The following is an 18,934-nucleotide window of genomic DNA, read 5'->3' as shown; positions in this document are numbered from 1 at the left end:
TTTTTTTACTGCGCCCCGTTTGCCGCCTCGTGTATGGACAACACACGGGAGATAAGCCGGTCGCACCATCGGTGATGCCTTTCTAAGAGGACGTCGTCCTCCGGCAGAAGCGAGGTCGTCTCCGCAGTGCCTTGCGTGGGCGACGCCTCCGCCCTCGATACATCCCCCTCAGCCCCGTGCGGCCGCTGCGCTTCTTGTTGTTTCATTTCGTGCCGTTGACGCGCAACGCGGCGGCGAAGGTCCTGCCACGTCTTCGGCACCTGACGCGTCGCGTAACGCACGACGTCCGCGTCGCTGGCCGGGTAGCGCAGTGCGTGGGCAACGGCGACGACGCCCTGCGCCACCGCCTCCGGTGAGTATCCGCCCTCCAAGGCAACCACGAGACCAGCGTGCAGGCTCCGCGCCTGTTGCCGCTGCTGCGGCTGTGAGCGGCAAAACTGCTTGAGTGCCCGCACCGCGTATGCGAATCCGCCTTCAACGGCCATTCGTCCGAGTGGGTCGCCGTAGGCGGCGTCAAACCCCAGCGAGAGCAACACCACGTCCGGGCAGAAGCAACGCAAGCGTGGCAGAAGGACGTCGTCCACCACTCGCTCAAACACGGCGTCACTCACAACCTCTTCGCAACACGCCGGGTCGTTGGCCGCGGTATGCACGGCAACGTTGCACACGTTGCGGTAACGCCCAACGTACGCGGTGTCGCCGCGGGGGTCGGCGGGGTAGAAGGTGCCATGGTCGTAGCGATGCAGTGAGAGGTACAGCAGTGGTGAGACGGAGGCTGCGTCGCCCGGTGGCGGCGGCTCTTCCTCCACAAACGACTGGGTCCCCTCGCCGTGGTGGACGTCAAGGTCAACGATGGCTATGTGTGGCGCCGGCACACTGTCAGCGCCGCCACGGCTCTCGTTCTCGTCACGCCAATCCTTCAGCAGCTGGCGTGCCGCGATGGCGACGTTGTTGGCAAGACAGAACCCGCCAGGTGTGTCCACGGTGCAGTGATGGCCTGGTGGGCGCACAAGGCAAAAGGCAAGCGCAGGTGCCCCGGCAAGCGCGCAACGTGCCGCGTCAATAACGGCACCGACGGCAAGGCGAGTGGCCACACTGCTTGTCGCGTCGCTGCAGTAGACATCTGTTTTGAGCGGCGGGGCGAGCGCGGTGCCGTGCTCGACAAAGTCACGGTACCGCGATACGTCGTGGCACAATGCAATTTCCGCAAGCGTGGCCAGCCGGGGCTGGAGCCAAGAGGAAGGTGGAGCCACGCCACTCGTGAAGGGTTTATCAGCGCCGCCCAGCTTGGCACCCGTCGTCGCCCCAGCCTCCGCCTCCTCGGGGAAGCGCAGTTCTTCCGGCAGCAACTCGCCAGCGCGCGGGGTTGACTTTAGGCACTCAATGGCCCGCTGCAGGCGGTATGGCGTCTCTGGAATACGATCCACGGGCGGCGCGTGCAGCAGCATGCGTGGGTCGTACGCCCAGGCCACCGATGCATCCGGTGGCTGCATGGACGACTTTTCACCGCCGTCGTTTGCGCCGTTCCCGGCAACAGTGCCCGCGAGAAACACCTCCGCCCCGGCTTGCAGTTTGCCGAACAGTGCGAGGCCCTGCGCGTCCACCAATCCCTCCACTGCTGCAGCCTCCACGCCAACGCGGGCCGCCACTGCGGAAATCGGCTCCAGTAGGTCACCCCTGCGAATGGCGGCGGTTGTGCGCAGCTGCGGCGCCGCAAAACGCCGCACGGTGATTTCGCCGTCAAGGCGGGCCCCACACTCCCTCCCCCGCCGTGGCGGTCGCCGCTGCCTCATTTCTCGCTTTCCTCAGTGCGTGTGCCACACCCCTGCGTGCGTGCGCATCTGAGAGACCCACGTGGCGGAAAGACAGCAGCTGGGGCAGCTAGGAGCCACCAACAACAGCGGCGGCTAAACTTATCCCGCGCCAGAGCCACGCCCCACCGCGCAAATTTTGCCCATACCAAAAAGGTCGGGCCGCACACGAACCAAAAGAAAACAACAACAAAAAAATAAGTCAATGAAACACAAAAAACAAATAAACGAATCAAAAAATATATATAAATATATATATATTAATAATAACGAACAAGAAAGTTAACTCTCGACACGTGCGCCACAAGAAATCGATAATACAACGACTGCTTGCTCCTGTGCATATTTTATCCCCCTCCCCCCCCACAGACACACACACTGATACATGCGGGGAAAGGGTTCGATAAGGAAGCAGAGAGAGGCACACAACGAGGGGGGGGGGACAAATTGCATGTCAAAAAGCAGCAGAAAATACGCCTTCACTCCAGATGCTTCATTCCATCCTCCTCGCAGGTTGCGCTGTCATAATGTGCCAAAAGAAGGTAACACCGAGAACGTGACTTCTTCATTGCGAGGGTACGTTCCCACGCAGGGCCGCCTCCAATTGGGCGAGCAACTCACTGTTCACGGCACCACTGTCGCGAAGGGCGTGCCGCAAGACGTCCCGCTCTGCTACGAGCGCCGCGGCTCGCTGCTGCTCCTGTGCCAGTTTTTTCTCGGCGCCGCAGGCACCGACGTGCCCCCTTCTTGAGCCACGTGACTCCGATGCCTTCGTTGCAAGCGCGGGAGCTAAATCAGTATCCTTTGTTGAAGCCGCCGTGGCGGCAATGAGGGGCATCTCCGCCGTTTCGGACTTGGCGTTAAGCGACTTCGCTGGCCGGCTGGTGCTAGCGAAACAAACGTGGTCGCGCCACAACAGTAACTCACGTCGCCGCTCGTTGCTTTCCCGCTGCACACGCTCCAGCACACGGCACTTTGTCTCACGACACTTGCGCATCCACCTTCCGAAGCAGCGCTGGACAAGCGGTACAAAGACACCTCGACCCAAGAACGCTGCGGCCGCAGCTGTCTGTGCCCGCGCGCGCAACAGACGCTCCTCTTGATCACAAAGCTCAAGAGCAATCAGTCGTGTTTTTGCGGCTTGCTCCTCCGCCTGGCTCTTGGCCAATAACAAGGGCCGCTCCAGTGCAACCGCAAGCCGCAGGGCTTGGTGCTCCCTTGCAGTTGATTCCAGTGCGTCGCGTTGCAGTTCCGTCAAACGGGCATTCGCTGCACGCTCCAGCGCGGCATATTTCTTTTTCTCACACATGATTTCCTCGGCGGCCGCCGCACGTGTCTTCTGCAGTGCACTCACCGCCTCTTTCAGGCGCGCTTCCCAGGCCTCCAACTGCGCACGCAACGCCTCCCCATGACTCTGGGCTGAGGATTCCAGTGTTCTGTGCGCCTGGCGAAGTTCCGAGGCTGTCGCGTGGACGAGTCTCTCACTGGCCACAAGTTCCCCCGTCTTTTGCTCGAGAAGCCGCATGTATTCGCTCGTCTCCGTGTGTGAGGCCCGGAGTGAGGCATGGAGGTCCTCGATGGTTTGTTCCTTCTCCACTAGGCGCTGCCGCAGCTCCACGAGGGACTCAGTCATCCGGGCCTTCTCCTCGCGGAAACGCCGCGCCTCGGCGGCGGCGGCGGCCGCACGTGCCTCCTGCACTGCACTCACCGCCTCTTTCAGGCGCGCCTCCCAGGCCTCCGACTGCAGCTTCTTTTTGATCTCCTCGCGGTTCCCCTCTGGGGCCGTCAAACATCGAGAACCGGTTTTCCACCTTCTTCTTAGACGCCAGTGTAGGAACTGTGACCGAAGAGCACGAGGGGCACAACGACTTCTTTCAAGCCTCCGCATTCTCACCATCAGGGTCGCTACGCCATTTCGATATCTCCAAATGGTTTTGTTCGCGAGAGGAGAAGAAGTGCCAACGGCCTTTTCCTCCAAGGCGTTAGACCCGAAATGCGCTTGGCATCCATTTGCGGTGTTCATCGCCTCTGAGCGACACACAAGGCAGAGTTCACACAGTTGCAAACTCTCTTCCATAACGAGCGCCACACGGTTTGCATGCTCTTCGTCCTTCAACTCCTGCACGGCGCAAACCTCATCAAACCTACACTGTTTCCTGAGGGCGTGTACCATGTTTTTGCCGCTCGTTTTCTCACTTTCGCTCGGGCTCCTCGACGTCGTTTCAGACGCAGTTGGGCTCTGATCGCTGGCAAGCAGCATATTCGCCTCCTCATCTTCCTCGACTGCTGCCGGCGCATCGCCCTCGCCCGCTTCCGCTGTTGCAGCAGGAACAGCAGCATTTGACGACGTTGTACAGTCGACTTCCTCATCGTCGGCAGCCATCGACCGCGTCTCACTAAGGTCTGCTGGCTGCCGCGCTCCCGCCGCGGGCGATCCAAAGACCTCAAGCGTGCCAACTACCTCTTCAGCTTCCCCATCCACGTTATCCAGGCCTTTCATTGCCTCTGCCACCTCATGTGCCAAATGCGCCACGGCGTCACCACCTTCTGATTTCAGCTCATTTAGGGCTGTTGAAAACCCGGGAGGAATACACACAGCACTCTTCGTCAAAATTACTATTGGAAAGCCGCGTGGCGGAACGTCGTCTGAGCAAATTTCAGAGCTGACAGATTCCTGCTTTACCAAAGGCTGCTGTGCATCCTCCGGTTCTCCCCCCGCCATTGCATATGCCGAACTATCAAGGGGTGGTGAGGACAAAATGGGGAGGGTATCCTCCTTTTCCATCGTGGCTTGTGGTGGGACAGCTATCGGAAGGAGAGTTACCAAGCGGATAGATTTTGTAACTTCCTCGTACTCGTCCAGCTCTCGATGCAGGCGCGATGGAGGCCTCGGCCACGCCAGGGTTTCATTCTTGTTCTTATCAGGACCGCTGTTTGCCCATTTCAAGTCTGCCAGCGAGTCAGTGGCCGATATCCAAGGCTCCTCCCTGAGGCGCTGCTGCAGGTGCCCCACCACAGCACTTGGGTCGTGTCTTGCCTCCGTCTCCTCAACTTTGGAGGTTGCTGGAGTCGTCGTCTCCGTGAGAAAATCCCCCGAGTGTATTGGTGATTTGGCGCCGCCCCGCCCTTCCAAGGTTTGCCTCTCTGCTGAGAGCTGTTCAGAGCCACCGATGTCGTAGTAGGGGCCACTGCCCGACCGGCCTAGTGGTTTCCCCACTAGCTCCAGCGCCCGTTTTAGCAGCAAGGCGCGGCTGCGGCGAGTCGACTTGGGCCTAACCCTGCGTTGGGTTGTAGCAACAGTCGCGCGTGAGGCAACAGAAAATGGATGCACTGCCACCTTCACGGCTTTTGTAACTGATCCCGACCCTGTAGCCAGTTCAGTGTGGAGGTGTAAAGACCCTCCGCTTATTTGCGTACACCGTGCATTGCCATCACTTGTGTCGGCATGCGGGCTTGTTTGATCGCATGCCGGGGAGCAAGCGATGGTTTCAGTGGCGACAGCAGACGCCGCGTCGCCCTTCCTGCGCCTGGGTGGTGGCTGTGTTGTGTAGTTACACTGCAGCAGTTGCTGTAGGAGGAGATTCCATGCCTCCCAGCGGTCCAACATGGCCTTTGCTTCCTCGACAGTTTCCACGTCAACGGCAGGCGGCAAGTTCACGTACGCATGTCTTGAATTCGCGGCCAGTTGCGTCTCCATTTCCGCCGTTTGGACGCGATCGTAGTGCAACTGGGGCAATGATGCGGCCGCACAACGCCGTCGCTTCTGCTCACCGGGTGGTGATGAAACGGCCGCCCCCAAACCCAGTTGGGCAACTGTCGGCAGGGTGTCATCCATCCACCCCCTCCTCCTCCGTTTACTTCCACCTTCTTGTATGCAGTAAGCACACCGCTGACTGTGCCTCCTCTCGCCCTCTACGGGGAGAGAAGCAGGGTACATGAAGCAACGGTAACATCCAGAGAGCGAGCAAATGAAAAGCAGGAGCGGGTGGGCAATCAAGGGGACTCACCACCATACGTCCTCCAAGCACCACTGACAGGAAACACACACACATACACACAAAAGCATATATATATACTGAGAGGGATATACTCACAAAACATATCATGTATGCACATTATCCATCTAACAAACCCCACAGTATATACACATATAAAGAGTGTGCGTGTTTGTTCGTGTAGAGGAGGTTGCTGATGACAAGCTAAAATAACTGAGAATTTGATGAGAGCGGCAAAAAGACACGCACACAAAGAAAGCAAAGTGTAAGAAAATAAAATTAAACATTCCTCACTCAAGGCAGAGAAACAACCACCCAAAAAGCAAAAGAAAAACAAACCAAAAACGACAAGAATGACCAAAAAAGGATTCACAGACAACGGACACATACAACGAGAAAAGCAAAAACAAAAAACACACGACTGTACAGAAGCAAACTATCTTTACTATTTGTCAAAGACACAAGTCATCTGATGCATCCACGTAAACTCCTCATCAAACGGACACGAAATCAGCTGCTGCGAGAGGAGAACAAAGTTGAAAAAAATAAAAAGGCGTCAGGTGAAGATGTTGACGCTAATAGAAAAAGAAAATGCAGATCTATTTAACATGGAGCCAAAGAAGGCAGTATTTAACCTCCAAACCAAAGCAAGGGTACATAAGACAGTGGGCTGACACACCTTTTTGTTTTCTTAACATATACAAATAGAACTTCTGTAGAAAAGTCAATTGGAGGTGTGCTTCAAAAAATGAAGGGGCGACGTTTAAGAAGAGCGCCAAGAGAGAAAAGGCCAAGCTGCTGTTGGGTTTAAGAAAAAAGGTGCTTTGCACCTTTTCTTCCACGAGCATCACATCATTTAGTTGTTATTTTTTTTTTTTTGCATTGTCATAACTCACGATGCTGCTACTGATGCTTGGCTTACAGTACAGATTCCTTGTATCCTGAATCTGCGTCTCACACACGCTCTACCAATCAAACTCAAACTTGTTTCCCAAAGAGGGAAAAATAATGTTGTTTGTCGACTCTGCTTTCTGCGGCACGCCTGTTGCTGGGAAATTGGCATCTGCTACGGTACCACCTTCATTTCCTTTTTTAATAGGGAGCCGCATCCGTCGCCGAAAGCGAGTCTTTCGGGGGCCCTTCGGCGGCGAGTCCCCCTGTTTAACCACCGGATTGGAAGTTACATTAGGTGGTGTATTGGTCTCTCCAAAAAAATTGTCGGGAGGCCTCGTCCAGGGTTTCGCTGTTTCTCTTCTCTCAGTTGGACTGCCTAGAGATGAAGCCTTGTCAGAGTCGCCAGAGCCCGGCAACGCCACGGACCCCACCCCTTCCGTCGGTACTATCGCAGAGTTTCCTGGTAGAGGTCCAACAGGCTCTGCTGGGTGCAACAGCGGATTTTGCGGAGGTGATAACCTTGCTTCGGGCGCTCTCGCAGGTGACAAAGATTCTGACATATCGCTCGCACCATCGTCAGCGGTCACCACGGGAATATCCCGCAACTGCTGCAACAAGTTTCTGCAGCTGGTGTTGGTTCCCTTGGACAAAATGCCAGTTGTGGGGGTTGTCAACGCTGGATCCTTCGGCGGCGCGTGAACAAAAGATACTCGTCTGGTCGAAAGCTTTTTTGTTAGGGGCATAAGCGGTGTCGCACCGGAAGCGGGATCAGTCACATCTTCATTATTTCCTTCCTTTGTTTGTTTTACGATGGACGCCGTGTTGCTGCTCTTTCTTCGACTATAGCTCCTTTGTGTTCTTGCCCTTATACTATCCTTCCTAGCACCTTTCCGCTTGTTCCAGATGGAAAAGCCCCCTCCCATTGCAAACGACTTGAGTGTGACAATTTGCACCCGTGCGTGGACTCTCTCGTTCTCTTTCTTGCCTGACCTCCAATTCGCTCCACCGCACAGAAGAATAGTAAGTGAAAGAAACGACAATAAAAGTAAAGAACGTGAAGAGCAAAAAAAAAACGAGTAGCCAAATATGACATGAGGAGAACTCCATGACAAATATGCGCCCACATTCAGCCAAAGGGCAGCGCATCCTCTTTTGTCGCTGTTGCTGCTACTGAAAAGCTCCAACAACCCACTAGAAAGGACGTCGAAGATGAAATGCCGGCAGCTTGTGTGGAGCCACAAGTAGAAGTGTGTTTCCGCTCATAAGACAATTCGATACAACTCAAATTGACACTCTCACATAATGTTCGCGAGTTGGATAAAAAAATTGATAATATTATTTAAACCACTGATAATGGTTGCGTTGCCAAGTTGAAAAAAAAAGGCTAAACAGCGTGGCGCACCGGGAGAGAAATTCTCACCCAACTGGAATTTATCCAATTTATCCACAAACTGCAAATTGCAACAATTGACAGAAAAAGGTGATCGATGATAATTGGGCTGTTTGTGAGCCCAATAAATAACAATCTTTAAGGCCACGCTGCTACTCACATTAAAAAAAACTTAAACCACGCCTAAAACAAGCAAAGCAGAGCAGAAGGAAAACATTTCCAGATTTAGGGAATCAAAGGAGCAGCAAGACTTCCCCTCCGCCGCTGTATAAGGCTCCCAAATCAATAACTGCAAAAAATATCTAAAGGAGAACAACAAAGAAAATGAATTTTTTTTCATATAATACGAAATCGTTACACAGAGAAAGCAAAGACACAAAAAAAATCCATCCAGTCCAGTTTCGAATGCAGATGCCATGGTAATTCAGAAACTGCGCAAATACAAGCCGTAAAGAAAATAAATTATCTATGCACAGCTTTCCCACATCGCATTCTTTTTCCAGGCCAATACAAATGCCATGGAACAAGGTATAAATGAAAACATGGCCTTACCTTATTGAGTGGTAAGGGAATGAAAAGGAAAGATAATCATCGCTGCTTCACTAGAAAGAAGAAAAGGGATATTGCAATTTCCTTACGTGTCCCAAAACCGCAAGTGTCCACAGAACGGCTTCAATAACAACATAAAAACCCACTTTGATTACAGAGGTGTGATAGCACGTGGGAAAAAAAAAAGCACTTGCCTTTTTGGTCTATAACAGTCAATAATGGATAGTTCAATCTATAAAAAAAAGGAAGCAGAAAAAAAACACACACACAAATTAGCGACCCTACATCAGTCAACAAAGCCCATATAATTTGCTCTTTTTTTTGTATCCCTGAGAAAAAAAAGCCGGCTAAGCCACCCCTTTCATCACACTCCCTTCAGGAGCAACCCAAAGAGAAAAAAGAAACATCACCCCAAAACCCAAACTGCGGGAGGGCCATTATTTCTCACTTTCTCGCTGTCAGCCCAAATGAAGAACATCCGCAAAAAAAAAAAAGTGTTCACCGCCGCGGGCGTTGTCAAAAAAATTTGTGGCGCACAATTAGAGCAGCTGTGGGTAAAAAGTTTTATAATCGGTCTCTATAATTCCGTGTGTTCGCTAGGGCTTTCTAATAAATCAAAATGGGGAAAAAAATAAATGAAGAAACCCTTCCACAGCATCTATACATATATCGGGGTAAACGGCAATGGCAACACCCCCGTAGAATTCGCAAGCGCTTTCGGCCGCACGCGCCACCACCCGACTTCCGGTGCAGACGAACGAAAAACAGAACGAACTTCCCGCCGCCAGGCGCCGGCAAAAGGGCGCAGCTTCACGCACCCCCCTGCGAGTCCCCGCCGGGGGCCGACGCCGCAGCGGCGGCAACCCGCACTAAAACAAAAGGAGAATGGGCCAGCCGGCGCGCCGCGCGGCCGTGGGAGAAGTAAAAAAAAAAGAACAACGGCGTCTCCGTCGATGCTTTAAACGGGGTTCATGTTTGGCGCGGGGGGCAATTTTGGTGGGGATTGCTTCTTGAACGGGCTCTTTGTTCCCGTATTTCCTGTTCTTTTTTCTTTCGGTAGATGATGTTGCCTGATGCATTGAAAGCGGACGGCCCTTTTTACCAGCTTAACGTCTTGTTATCTAAATTGCTGAGGTGGTGTTTCACAAAAAAAAAGCTGAAACAAATGGATTTTTCTTTTTTTCTTTTCGTGGAGGAGCCAACACACACACACACACACGCACAAATGTAGGAAAAAAAAACTGCATGTAAACAGCAAGCGCCGAAATAGAGACACTAAATTTGTTATACGCACTTCATAGCACTTGGGATCGTTTATTTTTCCTATTTGTTTTTCATTATATATATATATATATATATTTGCAACTTCGAAGTTATTGTTATTGTAGCTGGGGTGCAAATAAGCACTATGAGATATCTCTTATTCATTTTTTTGTTAAATCCAAAGTAGGAAACAGGGAGAAAATTTTTAGGCAGATGTTAATTTCACGTAGTCGGAATGAATTTGAAGGGGCAGGAGTTAATCTCATCTCGTGCACAATATGCCCTAAAATGAAAACTATTACTCGTGCGACATCCTGTTCTGCCTTTGAGTTGCGGGAATCGTTATCCACTATTCTCGGTTTGGATGTTGACTCCATCGAGCTGTACAGGAAAGGAACCACTGGTTTTGTTTCTGTTCCAGATGAGTCAGTGGGGCTTGGACACTATTATGTGATATTGCGGTTATGCGGTGGCAAAGGCGGATTCCGCAAGCAGCTTGAGAAAAAAGGAAGGGCGTTTGCACGAGCCAGAAGATTGCGGGAAGCTAACCCGGCGGGTGCTCGTCCAAGGGCGAAACAAGGGGCCGAATTGGTTTCAAGCAAGAGTGCAGCTGTCAAAGGTGAGATCAGCGAGAAGAACTTATCAGTGGAAAAGGAAATAAAGCCAAGCAGTACCGGAACCAGTAAAATTCGGGACGCTGTCCGCATAGGTGTAAAACGAACTCTTGATAGTTTGATTTGCAGCAAGACATGAATGATGACGGTTTTTTTTTCCCATACAATTGAAATTTTGGTTTTAAATTCCCTGATTCAGAAGACATTTAGGTTTTGTAATAAGTTGCTTGCGACGCGCAGTGTTTACTCTTCTTTCACACAAACATCCTCCTTTTTTTTTTGCCTCTTCTTTATTAAAAAGAAAGTAATACCATAATAGTAATATAATACTACTAATAATTAATATTATTGGCAGCTTGGCTAGAGAACTCGTTAGTTAGCTTGGATGCGTGCGTGCTGAAGTTATGTCCCGAAGCGTGCCATGGCGGACCAATTGTCCACGGCACGTGAAAGACCTCTTTGAACAGTTGCCGTCTTGTCAATTACTATTAGTTAGACGCATTGGACCCACAAGTTTTGTTTTGAGTCGACGTGAGGGACGAGAAAAATTTAGAACATCTATAGGAGATCCTCACGAATGCTCTTGCTGCGACGGCCAAGAGTTATGTCTTCATGTTCTGTTTATCCTGTGCAAGGTATTTTTCTTACCAAAGGAAAACCCCCTGGCTTGGCAAAAATCACTAGTGGCGGCGGAAATTGACGAATTGCTCAGGGCCGAGAAAAGAGTTCGAAATGTACAGAAGCAAGCCAATGTAACAGGAACCGTTGCCCCTAAACAGGTTGAACAAGGTGATGTATGCCCAATATGTTTCGAAGACCTCTTCAATGACAGTTCTTTATGCTACTGTAAAGCAAGTTGTGGTAGACACCTTCATTTATATTGTTTTAAACAATATGTGCGTCATAATTGTGGCGTTTTACTACGATGCCCGTACTGTAGAAGTCCCTGGATAAATGATCCAAGCGCTACGAGCAAGAAATGCTCTGGATGCAAAAAGTATGCAGCGGGGGAGTGCTATAGTTGTTTATTTTGCCAAGACTATGTCTTATGTGCGGACTGTTTTCACTGTACTGATACTCATGCAAGTCATCCATTCTCGATCTTGGGAGCTAGAGATATTGCAGAGAGACACGATGGTCGGAGACCCGCGCGTGTACAAGCTGTTCAAGAACCCCCAACCCAGGTTCCTGCGGAGGTTATTCCGTTAATGTATAGAGAGATTAATCCGAATGATTATGAAACTCTTCTTCAGCTTGATGAAAGGAGTGGTCGTCGAGTGTTAACGATGGAACAGTTTATGGCACTTAAACGTGGGAGTTGGAATAGTTCACTTGAATATGATACATGCCATATATGCCTAGAGGCTTTTGATAGCAATAGTGCTTGTGTTTGGCTTTTATGCGGGCATTTTTTTCATGTTTCATGTGCCCAAAGTTGGCTAACAGAACATTCAGCAGTTTGTCCCTTGGATCATATCCCAGTCGTAATTTCTGGTAGTGTAAATCACGTGACTGAAGAGAGTTCGTCACACTTGCCCGCTCTGAGGTCTCACACCCGTCGAGTACAAAGAAATAGGCACGAGACTGCTGTGACTTCAGCGGTTTCACAGCGAACTGTACGTAGAGTGTTACGACGTAGCGAAAGACCGAGGCCGGCTCCTACCGCATCTCTACCCCTACTTGAGCTGCAAGTTGTGTCACTGGGACGCTTGCAACCTCGTGAACAAAATCGGGTTCTATTTCGTTACGGAAGTGCTTAGAAATGCCTTTTTCCCAAAAGAGAGGGGCGGGGTGGAAAACAAAAACGCCAAATGCAAAAAAAAAATTGTGTAATATTATTATTACTATATGAGTTTTTTTTTTTCTTGTTGCTATTTACTTCAGAGGTAATAAAGTTGCGACATCAATATTTGCACACTTTTTATCGTTGTTCTTCTTGCGCTCACCTTTATTTTTTGTATATGTTTTAAAGAGAGGATCACAATGCGTCGCGTGGCTAACTCCAAGTTCGGGGCAAAAGGCTCTCGATGCATCTCTGGTGTGGCGCCTATGCTGTATTTTCCGGCAACCCCGAATACACAGCTAACTAAGGATGAGCAGGTGAAGAGGAACACCAGCATCGCCATCGAAATGATTAAACGGTATAAAGGAGAAGTGCCGCCTCAATACCCCCGGAAGTCAACTGCCACGATAGAGCAACTTGAAAAAGAGATTGATACCTTGCTTGGCGGAGCTGAAAAGTTGCGGAAAAATACCACCGATGATCAACCTATGGATAAGCTTACACTAATGGAGCGTTGCCTTCGCCATGCTCTCTGGTCCTACCATAAGGAAGAGGGCAAATGTGACTTTGACCAGATAGGCAAATGGGTTGTGTACACTCCAGAGGACGAGGCAAAATTGGCTCATTTGAAGGATGAGGCGGAATCAAAAAAGAAATTGGCCGCCTTTCGGCGGATTTCTGCGGAAAAAGGTTTACCAAGTGCTTTGCTTCCAAAAATTCATTGGGACCAAGAGTACGCCGCCGTAATTGACCGTGAACTTGTTACTGCAAAACGTGCCCGATACGATGTGCTTGCAACTCAGACCACAGAATGTGACGATAAGCAGATCGACGCCGTTCTTCAAGAGTACAGAAAGCCTGCACAGGATCGACGCTTGGATAATCTGGTTGAGCTCCTTGAGCGATTTAAACCTGTTCTGGCCCGCGAGGCAATTATGCAGCGTTTGACAATCAAGCACCTTGAGGGCCAACTTGGCGTTTGGCGTTACATGGACTGGTGCCCAGAGGTTCGTGATCGCGCCGAGCTGGAGGTGGACATCACCGGCTGGCAGTGGTGGTCTCCGCTGGAAGAGCGTCGTCTCCTGCCCGTTCGACTTCGTTCGGTGAAGGAGGTACGTGAAATTATGTCCCAAGCCCAGGCGAAGAAGGCAGCTGAGCAAGTGGAGAAGAGCCCGAAGGCCATTCAATCCGGCAGCTCAGAAGGCCTGCGTGATCGCCTACTGAAGGAGGTTCTCGCTCTTCAGGCTCGCATCAACCAACGCGAGGAGGCTGATTCTTCCAAGGGTGATCAGAAGAAGAGGGCGAATCATTGATCGCTGTTGGAATTTGTATAGCGGAGAAAGATTCACTAGGAGTCATGCATTCACGCGCTATTAGGGGAAGGAAAGCAAGGAAACAACGAAAGAAGTAAAAAAGGAAAAAAAAGGAAAAAAAAGAAGGGCACCGTCATCAATAAAAAGAGTGTGGGGAATGGATAGCATTGTGAGTGGATATGATTGAATTGGTGTTTGCGGTGTCATCAATGGCGAAAGACAATATTTTCCTTGGCGAGAGGCTATATTTTGCCTTGACGCCTTGAAGTCTGAAATATATATATATATATATATATGGGCATTTATTTACTACGGATTGTATTATGTATATATGTTTGCCGGTCATCTTACCTTCCTTGTTGTGTGTGTGTGTGTGTGCTCTGTGTGGTTTTTTGTGTCTAGACTACTCCAGGTTTAATGGACGCAACAGAACTTAAGAATAAGGGCAACCAGGAGTTTTCCGCGGGTCGCTATACGGAGGCTGCGGAGCTCTTCACTCAGGCCATTAATTTGGATCCCTCCAACCATGTCCTCTACAGCAACCGATCTGCCTGTCATGCGGCTCTGCATCAGTATCCAAGTGCGCTCCAGGACGCCGAGAAGTGTGTCTCAATTAAGCCGGATTGGGTGAAAGGTTACGTGCGACAAGGTGCCGCCCTTCACGGACTTCGGCGCTACGATGAGGCTGCTGCGGCGTACAACAAGGGGTTGGCTGTGGATCCCGCAAACACGGCGTGTACCGAGGGCATTGCTGCAGTGGAGAAGGATAAAGTTGCTTCCAGAATGCAAAATCCCTTTGCGAAGGTGTTTGGTCCGGATGCCATCGGAAAGATACAGGCCCATCCAAAGCTTTCACTGTACCTTCTGCAACCCGATTACGTTCGCATGATCGACGAAGTTATGAAAGATCCTTCTAAGGTACAAATGCACCTGAAGGATCAACGTTTCATGGCAACGTTCATGGTCCTCAGTGGGCTGGAGCTCCCCGGCGACGAGGAGGAGGAGGAGCAAGAACTCGCAAGACAGCAACGGCAGAAGCAGCAGGAAGCGAAAATGAAGGAGGAAGAGGAAAAAAAGAAGGCTGCAGCAGCTGAACTTTCACCCGAAGCCACTGAGGCGCTGCGTTTAAAGGAGGAAGGGAATGCCCTGTACAAGCAACGAAACTTTGATGAGGCGCTACAGAAGTATCAGGAGGCCCTTGCCAAGGACGCCACAAACACCGTTTACCTCCTTAACATCACTGCAGTTATTTTTGAAAAAGGCGAGTATGAGGCGTGCGTAGAGAAGTGCGAAGAAGCTCTGGAGCACGGCCGCGAGCATCGTTGTGACTACACCGTGCTCGCCAAACTTATGACACGCGAGGCACTATGCTTGCAGCGGCTCAAGCGTTTTGATGAGGCTATTGCGCTGTTTAAGAAGGCGCTGGTGGAGCACCGCAACCCTGACACCCTTGCGAAGCTGAATGCTTGTGAGAAGGAGAAGGAAAGGGCCGAAATTGAGGCCTACTTGAATCCTGAGCTAGCGCTGCAGAAGAAGGAAGAGGGCAACGCGTTCTTCAAGTCTGACAAGTTTCCTGAGGCCGTGGAGGCGTACACGGAGGCGATTAAACGTAACCCAGAGGAGCACACGACGTACAGCAATCGCGCCGCGGCGTATTTGAAGCTCGGGGCCTACAGCCAGGCTCTCGCGGACAGCGAGAAGTGCATCAGTCTTAAACCGGAATTTGTCAAGGCACATGCCAGACGCGGGCACGCCCTTTTCTGGACGAAGCAGTACAACAAGGCTATGCAGGCGTATGACGAGGGCCTCAAACATGACCCGGCAAATGCGGAGTGTAAGGAGGGGCGCATGCGGACAATGATGAAGATTCAGGAGATGGCTACTGGTGGCGACTCCGCGGACAGTGACGAGGTGGCAAAACGTGCCATGGCAGATCCAGAGGTTGCCGCCATCATGCAAGACAGCTACATGCAGCTGGTACTGGGTGAGATGCAGCGGGACCCCTCGCGCATCCAAGACTACCTGCGGGATCCCACAATTGCTGCAAAGATCAACACCCTTATTTCGGCCGGAATCATCCGGTTTGGAAAGTAAGCGGAACTCTTGAACAGGCGACGGAAACGCGCATAAAACGGCTTCACGGTGTTGACCCTTTCGACGCAGCTTGTACCACGGAGGGTAAACAAAGACATTCAATAATGCAAATGCCAAGAAGAAGAAGAAGAAACGAGAAGAGCGAAAGCGGGATGGAACGAGGCAACGTGCAGTGGTGCCCGTCTTTGCGCCGAACCATTTTAATTATTATTATTATTATTATTATTATTATTGACTATGACTATTATTGTTTTTTTTTTTTTGCGCTTTTGAGCAACAGATGCGAAGAAAGAAAAAAGAAGAAGAAAAAAAAAGAAGGAGGGAGGGGAAAAAAAAAACTAGTGTCGTGTGGAGTTTGCGGATTCTACTCACTTTCAGCCCACTTCTCGAGCAGCAGAGAATATTTTTCTCCCAAATTATATATTTCTTTTTCCACCTGTTCTCTGTTGCCTGTCCAACAGCAGCAACCAACGCGGGGGGTTACTACTCACATGGCACCGCTGTGGGGTCCTTGACTTCCATCTCACGTGGTTCTACTCTCTGGCTCTTTTTTCCCCGCACACACGCACACACACATGCACCTGACTTGCATCTGTGCTATGCGGAAGTAACTGCAGATGACCTCCCCGAGGCCGCTGGCTCTCGGGCATGAAGTGCCCACGGAGTACATTCGCACCCTCGACCCGAAGCTGCTGCCGCCGCGCGTGGGTCACAATTGGCTTGACCAGGCATTCCGCAAGGTGCAGGACAAGCCGCAGCAGTTGGAGGCCGAGTTCCGTGGGAAGCGGGCATTTTTGCCAAAGGGGGTCTACGACCACACCCCTCCAGAGGGGCTGGGGCTGACGGCGCAGCAGCTTATGCATGCCCTATCGACAAGGAGAGCAGGCGGCATTGAGGCTGATCGGCGTGCGCAGTACACGACGCTCGCCGACAAGGTGCTTCGCTTCTACGCCTTTTTCACGGAGAAAGCCCCGGAGGGGTGCACAGAAGAGTATTGGCACCGCCGCGTCGTCATAGATTTCTTTCCAGAGGATGACACAGTCTTGATACAAGAGCCATGCATTCCAAACAGTGGACTGCGTGGGGGAACCTTTCTTAAGCGCCAGCCAGTGCGTGCCGACCCACGACAGCGGGAGGAATTTCCTGACGAAGAGTTTCTCTCTCTTAACCACTTCAACGTAGGTCGACCTGTGCGCATTAATGCCGTAGAATTTTTCTTGTATGACTGTGACCCGTTCACACGCGAGTTCCTCACTGCCCTTGGCGTGAACGTTGCCTCCCCTGTAACGTGTCCAGATTCCTCCTTTATGAGTGACTGGAAACGACACCAGGAACGGATGCTGTCTGGTAAGTTTGGTATTCTTTCACAGGACTTCCACGGGGAGGAGGCGGTGCGGGCGGCACGCTTTGTGCAGGACAGTGGGAAAGTGTTGCGCTTCTACGCCCTCCTGGACGAACGCAACAAGGTGGCGGGGGGCATCGTCAGGAAGCTTGAGGTGTTGTACTTTGTGGAGGACGACTCCATCGCGGTGGTGGAGCGGCCCACGTCCAACGAGGCCACCCCGTCCCTCTTTCTCTCGCGCGGGTGGGTGCCGAGGGAGGGATCCATCGCGAGGGCCAACGAGCTGACGTTTGCCCACCGCGTCAACGGCATGCGGGAGCCGTACGTTGGGCCCGAGGGGCACTACACGGCAACGGACCTCGGTGTTGGCGTCACCATCAACGTGCTTGGTCGCCGTGTGTTTTTGTACGACTGCGACGATTTCACACGCGCGTACTATTTGGAGACATATGGCGTCAAACTCTCCGACGCGGTGGATTGCCGTAGCCAGTACGGACTCTCTCCGGACTCGAAGGTCACTGCATTTCGGCTCACTGCCACGCCGGCCTCCGTAGCTCCTACTGGAAAAGACGAGGCTGCCTTGGAGAAGCGGACGGCGCGCAAAACTAAGGATGTGCTGCGCTTTCTCTTGCGTCTTGCGCCGCCGTGTCCCGCCGTTGAGCGTCAGCGGCGTTTCACGCTCACGTATTACACAGAGACCGAGGAGTCTATGGTGCGTGAGACCCCTGTGCGAAACTCCGGCTTCCTGGGTGGTTGCTTCTGCAGTCGAAAGCGCCTACCAAAGCCGGACGGTGCCGCTGGGGCGTACTACACCGTCCCTGACTTCCCTGTTGGCGCCGTCATCGTGGTGAACGGACACAAGTTCGAGGTAGTGAACATGGACGAGCACACTGTGAACTACTTGGCGGGGAAGAACGAGCCAGTGATGAATGAGGAGCAGCTACAGCTGCTCATCTCCGCCTTCCGACTGTACCTGAGTACACGCTTCCACACCTGCAGGGACGCCTTTCTGGGGTTTGACCGCGACAAGGACGGGGTGGTGAGTGTGACGGAGTTTGTCAATCACCTGCAGGAGCTGCAGATCACGGAGCGCCGCGTGGACGGGCAGGCGCTCTTTGACCATCTCGCCCCGTTTCCAGAGACGGGCTACCTGACGATGGATGACCTTCTGCGGTGGATGTCTGAGACGGCGGCGGACAATGGCCAGCAGAAGCACGAGCCCATTGACGTCGATCAGCGCGCGGTTGTAAGGAAGGCGCTACGTCAGCTCTGCGAGAGGCTCGAGGCGCGGTGCCTCAACAGCCTGCAGATGTTTCGCCTTGCCTCGACGATGCCGCGGGCATACACGCAGCGCCGGGCGGACATCTACACCCTGACAAACCCGAATCGCGACACCTCGGTAACGCCGGTGCAGCTGCGCCGTTGCATTGAGGAAGTTCTGGGCGGCAACCCTGCGCCGCGGGAAATGGATGCACTGCTCGCGTTCTTCTTCCCAGGGTTACCGCCGGCGGAGTACCGCAACACCCGCGACGTGAGCCTCGAGCATGCCTTGGACCTCAAGGCGTTCCAGAAGAAGTACCACGAGATGAGTAAGTTGCTCATGCTGCCAGAGATGCAGCAGCAGCAACAGCAACTAAAACAACGACAGTCGCCGCCACCGGTGGGATGAGGCAACACAAAAACGATCTGTTTCCTTTACTTGAAACCAATGAAAGCATGAACAAAAAAAAGAAATACATATATATATATATACATATGTGTATATATATATATGTTGTATGTGAATGCATGAGCGACTGATGCACGCATTACCGGTGAGTGGGTCATGAGAGTAGTGCGTCCCCAATGTAGAGCTACAGCAGGCACCTAGATGTACATGACGAACA

General features: G+C 51.8%; 7 protein-coding genes across 7 annotated transcripts, besides 14 other annotated features; 5 read left to right on the top strand and 2 right to left on the bottom strand.

Moving 5' to 3' along the window:
* Positions 1–5: 5 nt before the first annotated feature.
* Tco025E_00911 (putative histone deacetylase) lies at positions 6–1,793 on the bottom strand (the record flags this gene model as incomplete). The annotated part of the gene is made up of 1 exon (XM_029367850.1): positions 6–1,793. The coding sequence occupies one exon, from the start codon at positions 1,791–1,793 to the stop codon at positions 6–8; it is 1,788 nt and encodes a 595-aa protein (XP_029232035.1).
* Positions 1,794–1,999: 206 nt separating this feature from the next.
* Positions 2,000–2,050: a microsatellite.
* Positions 2,051–2,080: a microsatellite.
* A 296-nt stretch (positions 2,081–2,376) lies between these two features.
* Tco025E_00910 (uncharacterized protein) lies at positions 2,377–5,646 on the bottom strand (the record flags this gene model as incomplete). The annotated part of the gene is made up of 1 exon (XM_029367849.1): positions 2,377–5,646. One exon carries the CDS (start codon positions 5,644–5,646, stop codon positions 2,377–2,379), a length of 3,270 nt encoding a protein of 1,089 aa, XP_029232034.1.
* A 205-nt stretch (positions 5,647–5,851) lies between these two features.
* Positions 5,852–5,870: a microsatellite.
* Positions 5,871–6,122: 252 nt separating this feature from the next.
* Positions 6,123–6,219: a microsatellite.
* A 595-nt stretch (positions 6,220–6,814) lies between these two features.
* Positions 6,815–7,399, top strand: Tco025E_00909 (uncharacterized protein; the record flags this gene model as incomplete). Its single annotated transcript, XM_029367848.1, has 1 exon — positions 6,815–7,399. One exon carries the CDS (start codon positions 6,815–6,817, stop codon positions 7,397–7,399), a length of 585 nt encoding a protein of 194 aa, XP_029232033.1.
* A 2,441-nt stretch (positions 7,400–9,840) lies between these two features.
* Positions 9,841–9,863: a microsatellite.
* A 114-nt stretch (positions 9,864–9,977) lies between these two features.
* Positions 9,978–9,998: a microsatellite.
* A 117-nt stretch (positions 9,999–10,115) lies between these two features.
* Tco025E_00908 (uncharacterized protein) lies at positions 10,116–10,655 on the top strand (the record flags this gene model as incomplete). Its single annotated transcript, XM_029367847.1, has 1 exon — positions 10,116–10,655. The coding sequence occupies one exon, from the start codon at positions 10,116–10,118 to the stop codon at positions 10,653–10,655; it is 540 nt and encodes a 179-aa protein (XP_029232032.1).
* Positions 10,656–10,807: 152 nt separating this feature from the next.
* Positions 10,808–10,864: a microsatellite.
* Positions 10,865–12,499: 1,635 nt separating this feature from the next.
* On the top strand, positions 12,500–13,612 carry Tco025E_00907 (uncharacterized protein; the record flags this gene model as incomplete). Its single annotated transcript, XM_029367846.1, has 1 exon — positions 12,500–13,612. The coding sequence occupies one exon, from the start codon at positions 12,500–12,502 to the stop codon at positions 13,610–13,612; it is 1,113 nt and encodes a 370-aa protein (XP_029232031.1).
* Positions 13,613–13,677: 65 nt separating this feature from the next.
* Positions 13,678–13,718: a microsatellite.
* A 168-nt stretch (positions 13,719–13,886) lies between these two features.
* Positions 13,887–13,945: a microsatellite.
* Positions 13,946–13,969: 24 nt separating this feature from the next.
* Positions 13,970–14,010: a microsatellite.
* Positions 14,011–14,029: 19 nt separating this feature from the next.
* Tco025E_00906 (stress-induced protein sti1) lies at positions 14,030–15,706 on the top strand (the record flags this gene model as incomplete). Its single annotated transcript, XM_029367845.1, has 1 exon — positions 14,030–15,706. The coding sequence occupies one exon, from the start codon at positions 14,030–14,032 to the stop codon at positions 15,704–15,706; it is 1,677 nt and encodes a 558-aa protein (XP_029232030.1).
* A 115-nt stretch (positions 15,707–15,821) lies between these two features.
* Positions 15,822–15,847: a microsatellite.
* Positions 15,848–15,909: 62 nt separating this feature from the next.
* Positions 15,910–15,939: a microsatellite.
* Positions 15,940–15,991: 52 nt separating this feature from the next.
* Positions 15,992–16,023: a microsatellite.
* A 300-nt stretch (positions 16,024–16,323) lies between these two features.
* Positions 16,324–18,717, top strand: Tco025E_00905 (EF-hand domain-containing family member C2; the record flags this gene model as incomplete). The annotated part of the gene is made up of 1 exon (XM_029367844.1): positions 16,324–18,717. The coding sequence occupies one exon, from the start codon at positions 16,324–16,326 to the stop codon at positions 18,715–18,717; it is 2,394 nt and encodes a 797-aa protein (XP_029232029.1).
* A 64-nt stretch (positions 18,718–18,781) lies between these two features.
* Positions 18,782–18,821: a microsatellite.
* Between the last annotated feature and the right edge of the window lie 113 nt (positions 18,822–18,934).

This window comes from Trypanosoma conorhini, assembly GCF_003719485.1.
Source record: "Trypanosoma conorhini strain 025E chromosome Unknown Tco_14.4_contig_00025, whole genome shotgun sequence".
Taxonomy (NCBI): Eukaryota; Euglenozoa; class Kinetoplastea; order Trypanosomatida; family Trypanosomatidae; genus Trypanosoma; species Trypanosoma conorhini.
Note: the sequence above shows the minus strand (reverse complement) of the source record. Positions and strands in the feature narration are given on the sequence as shown.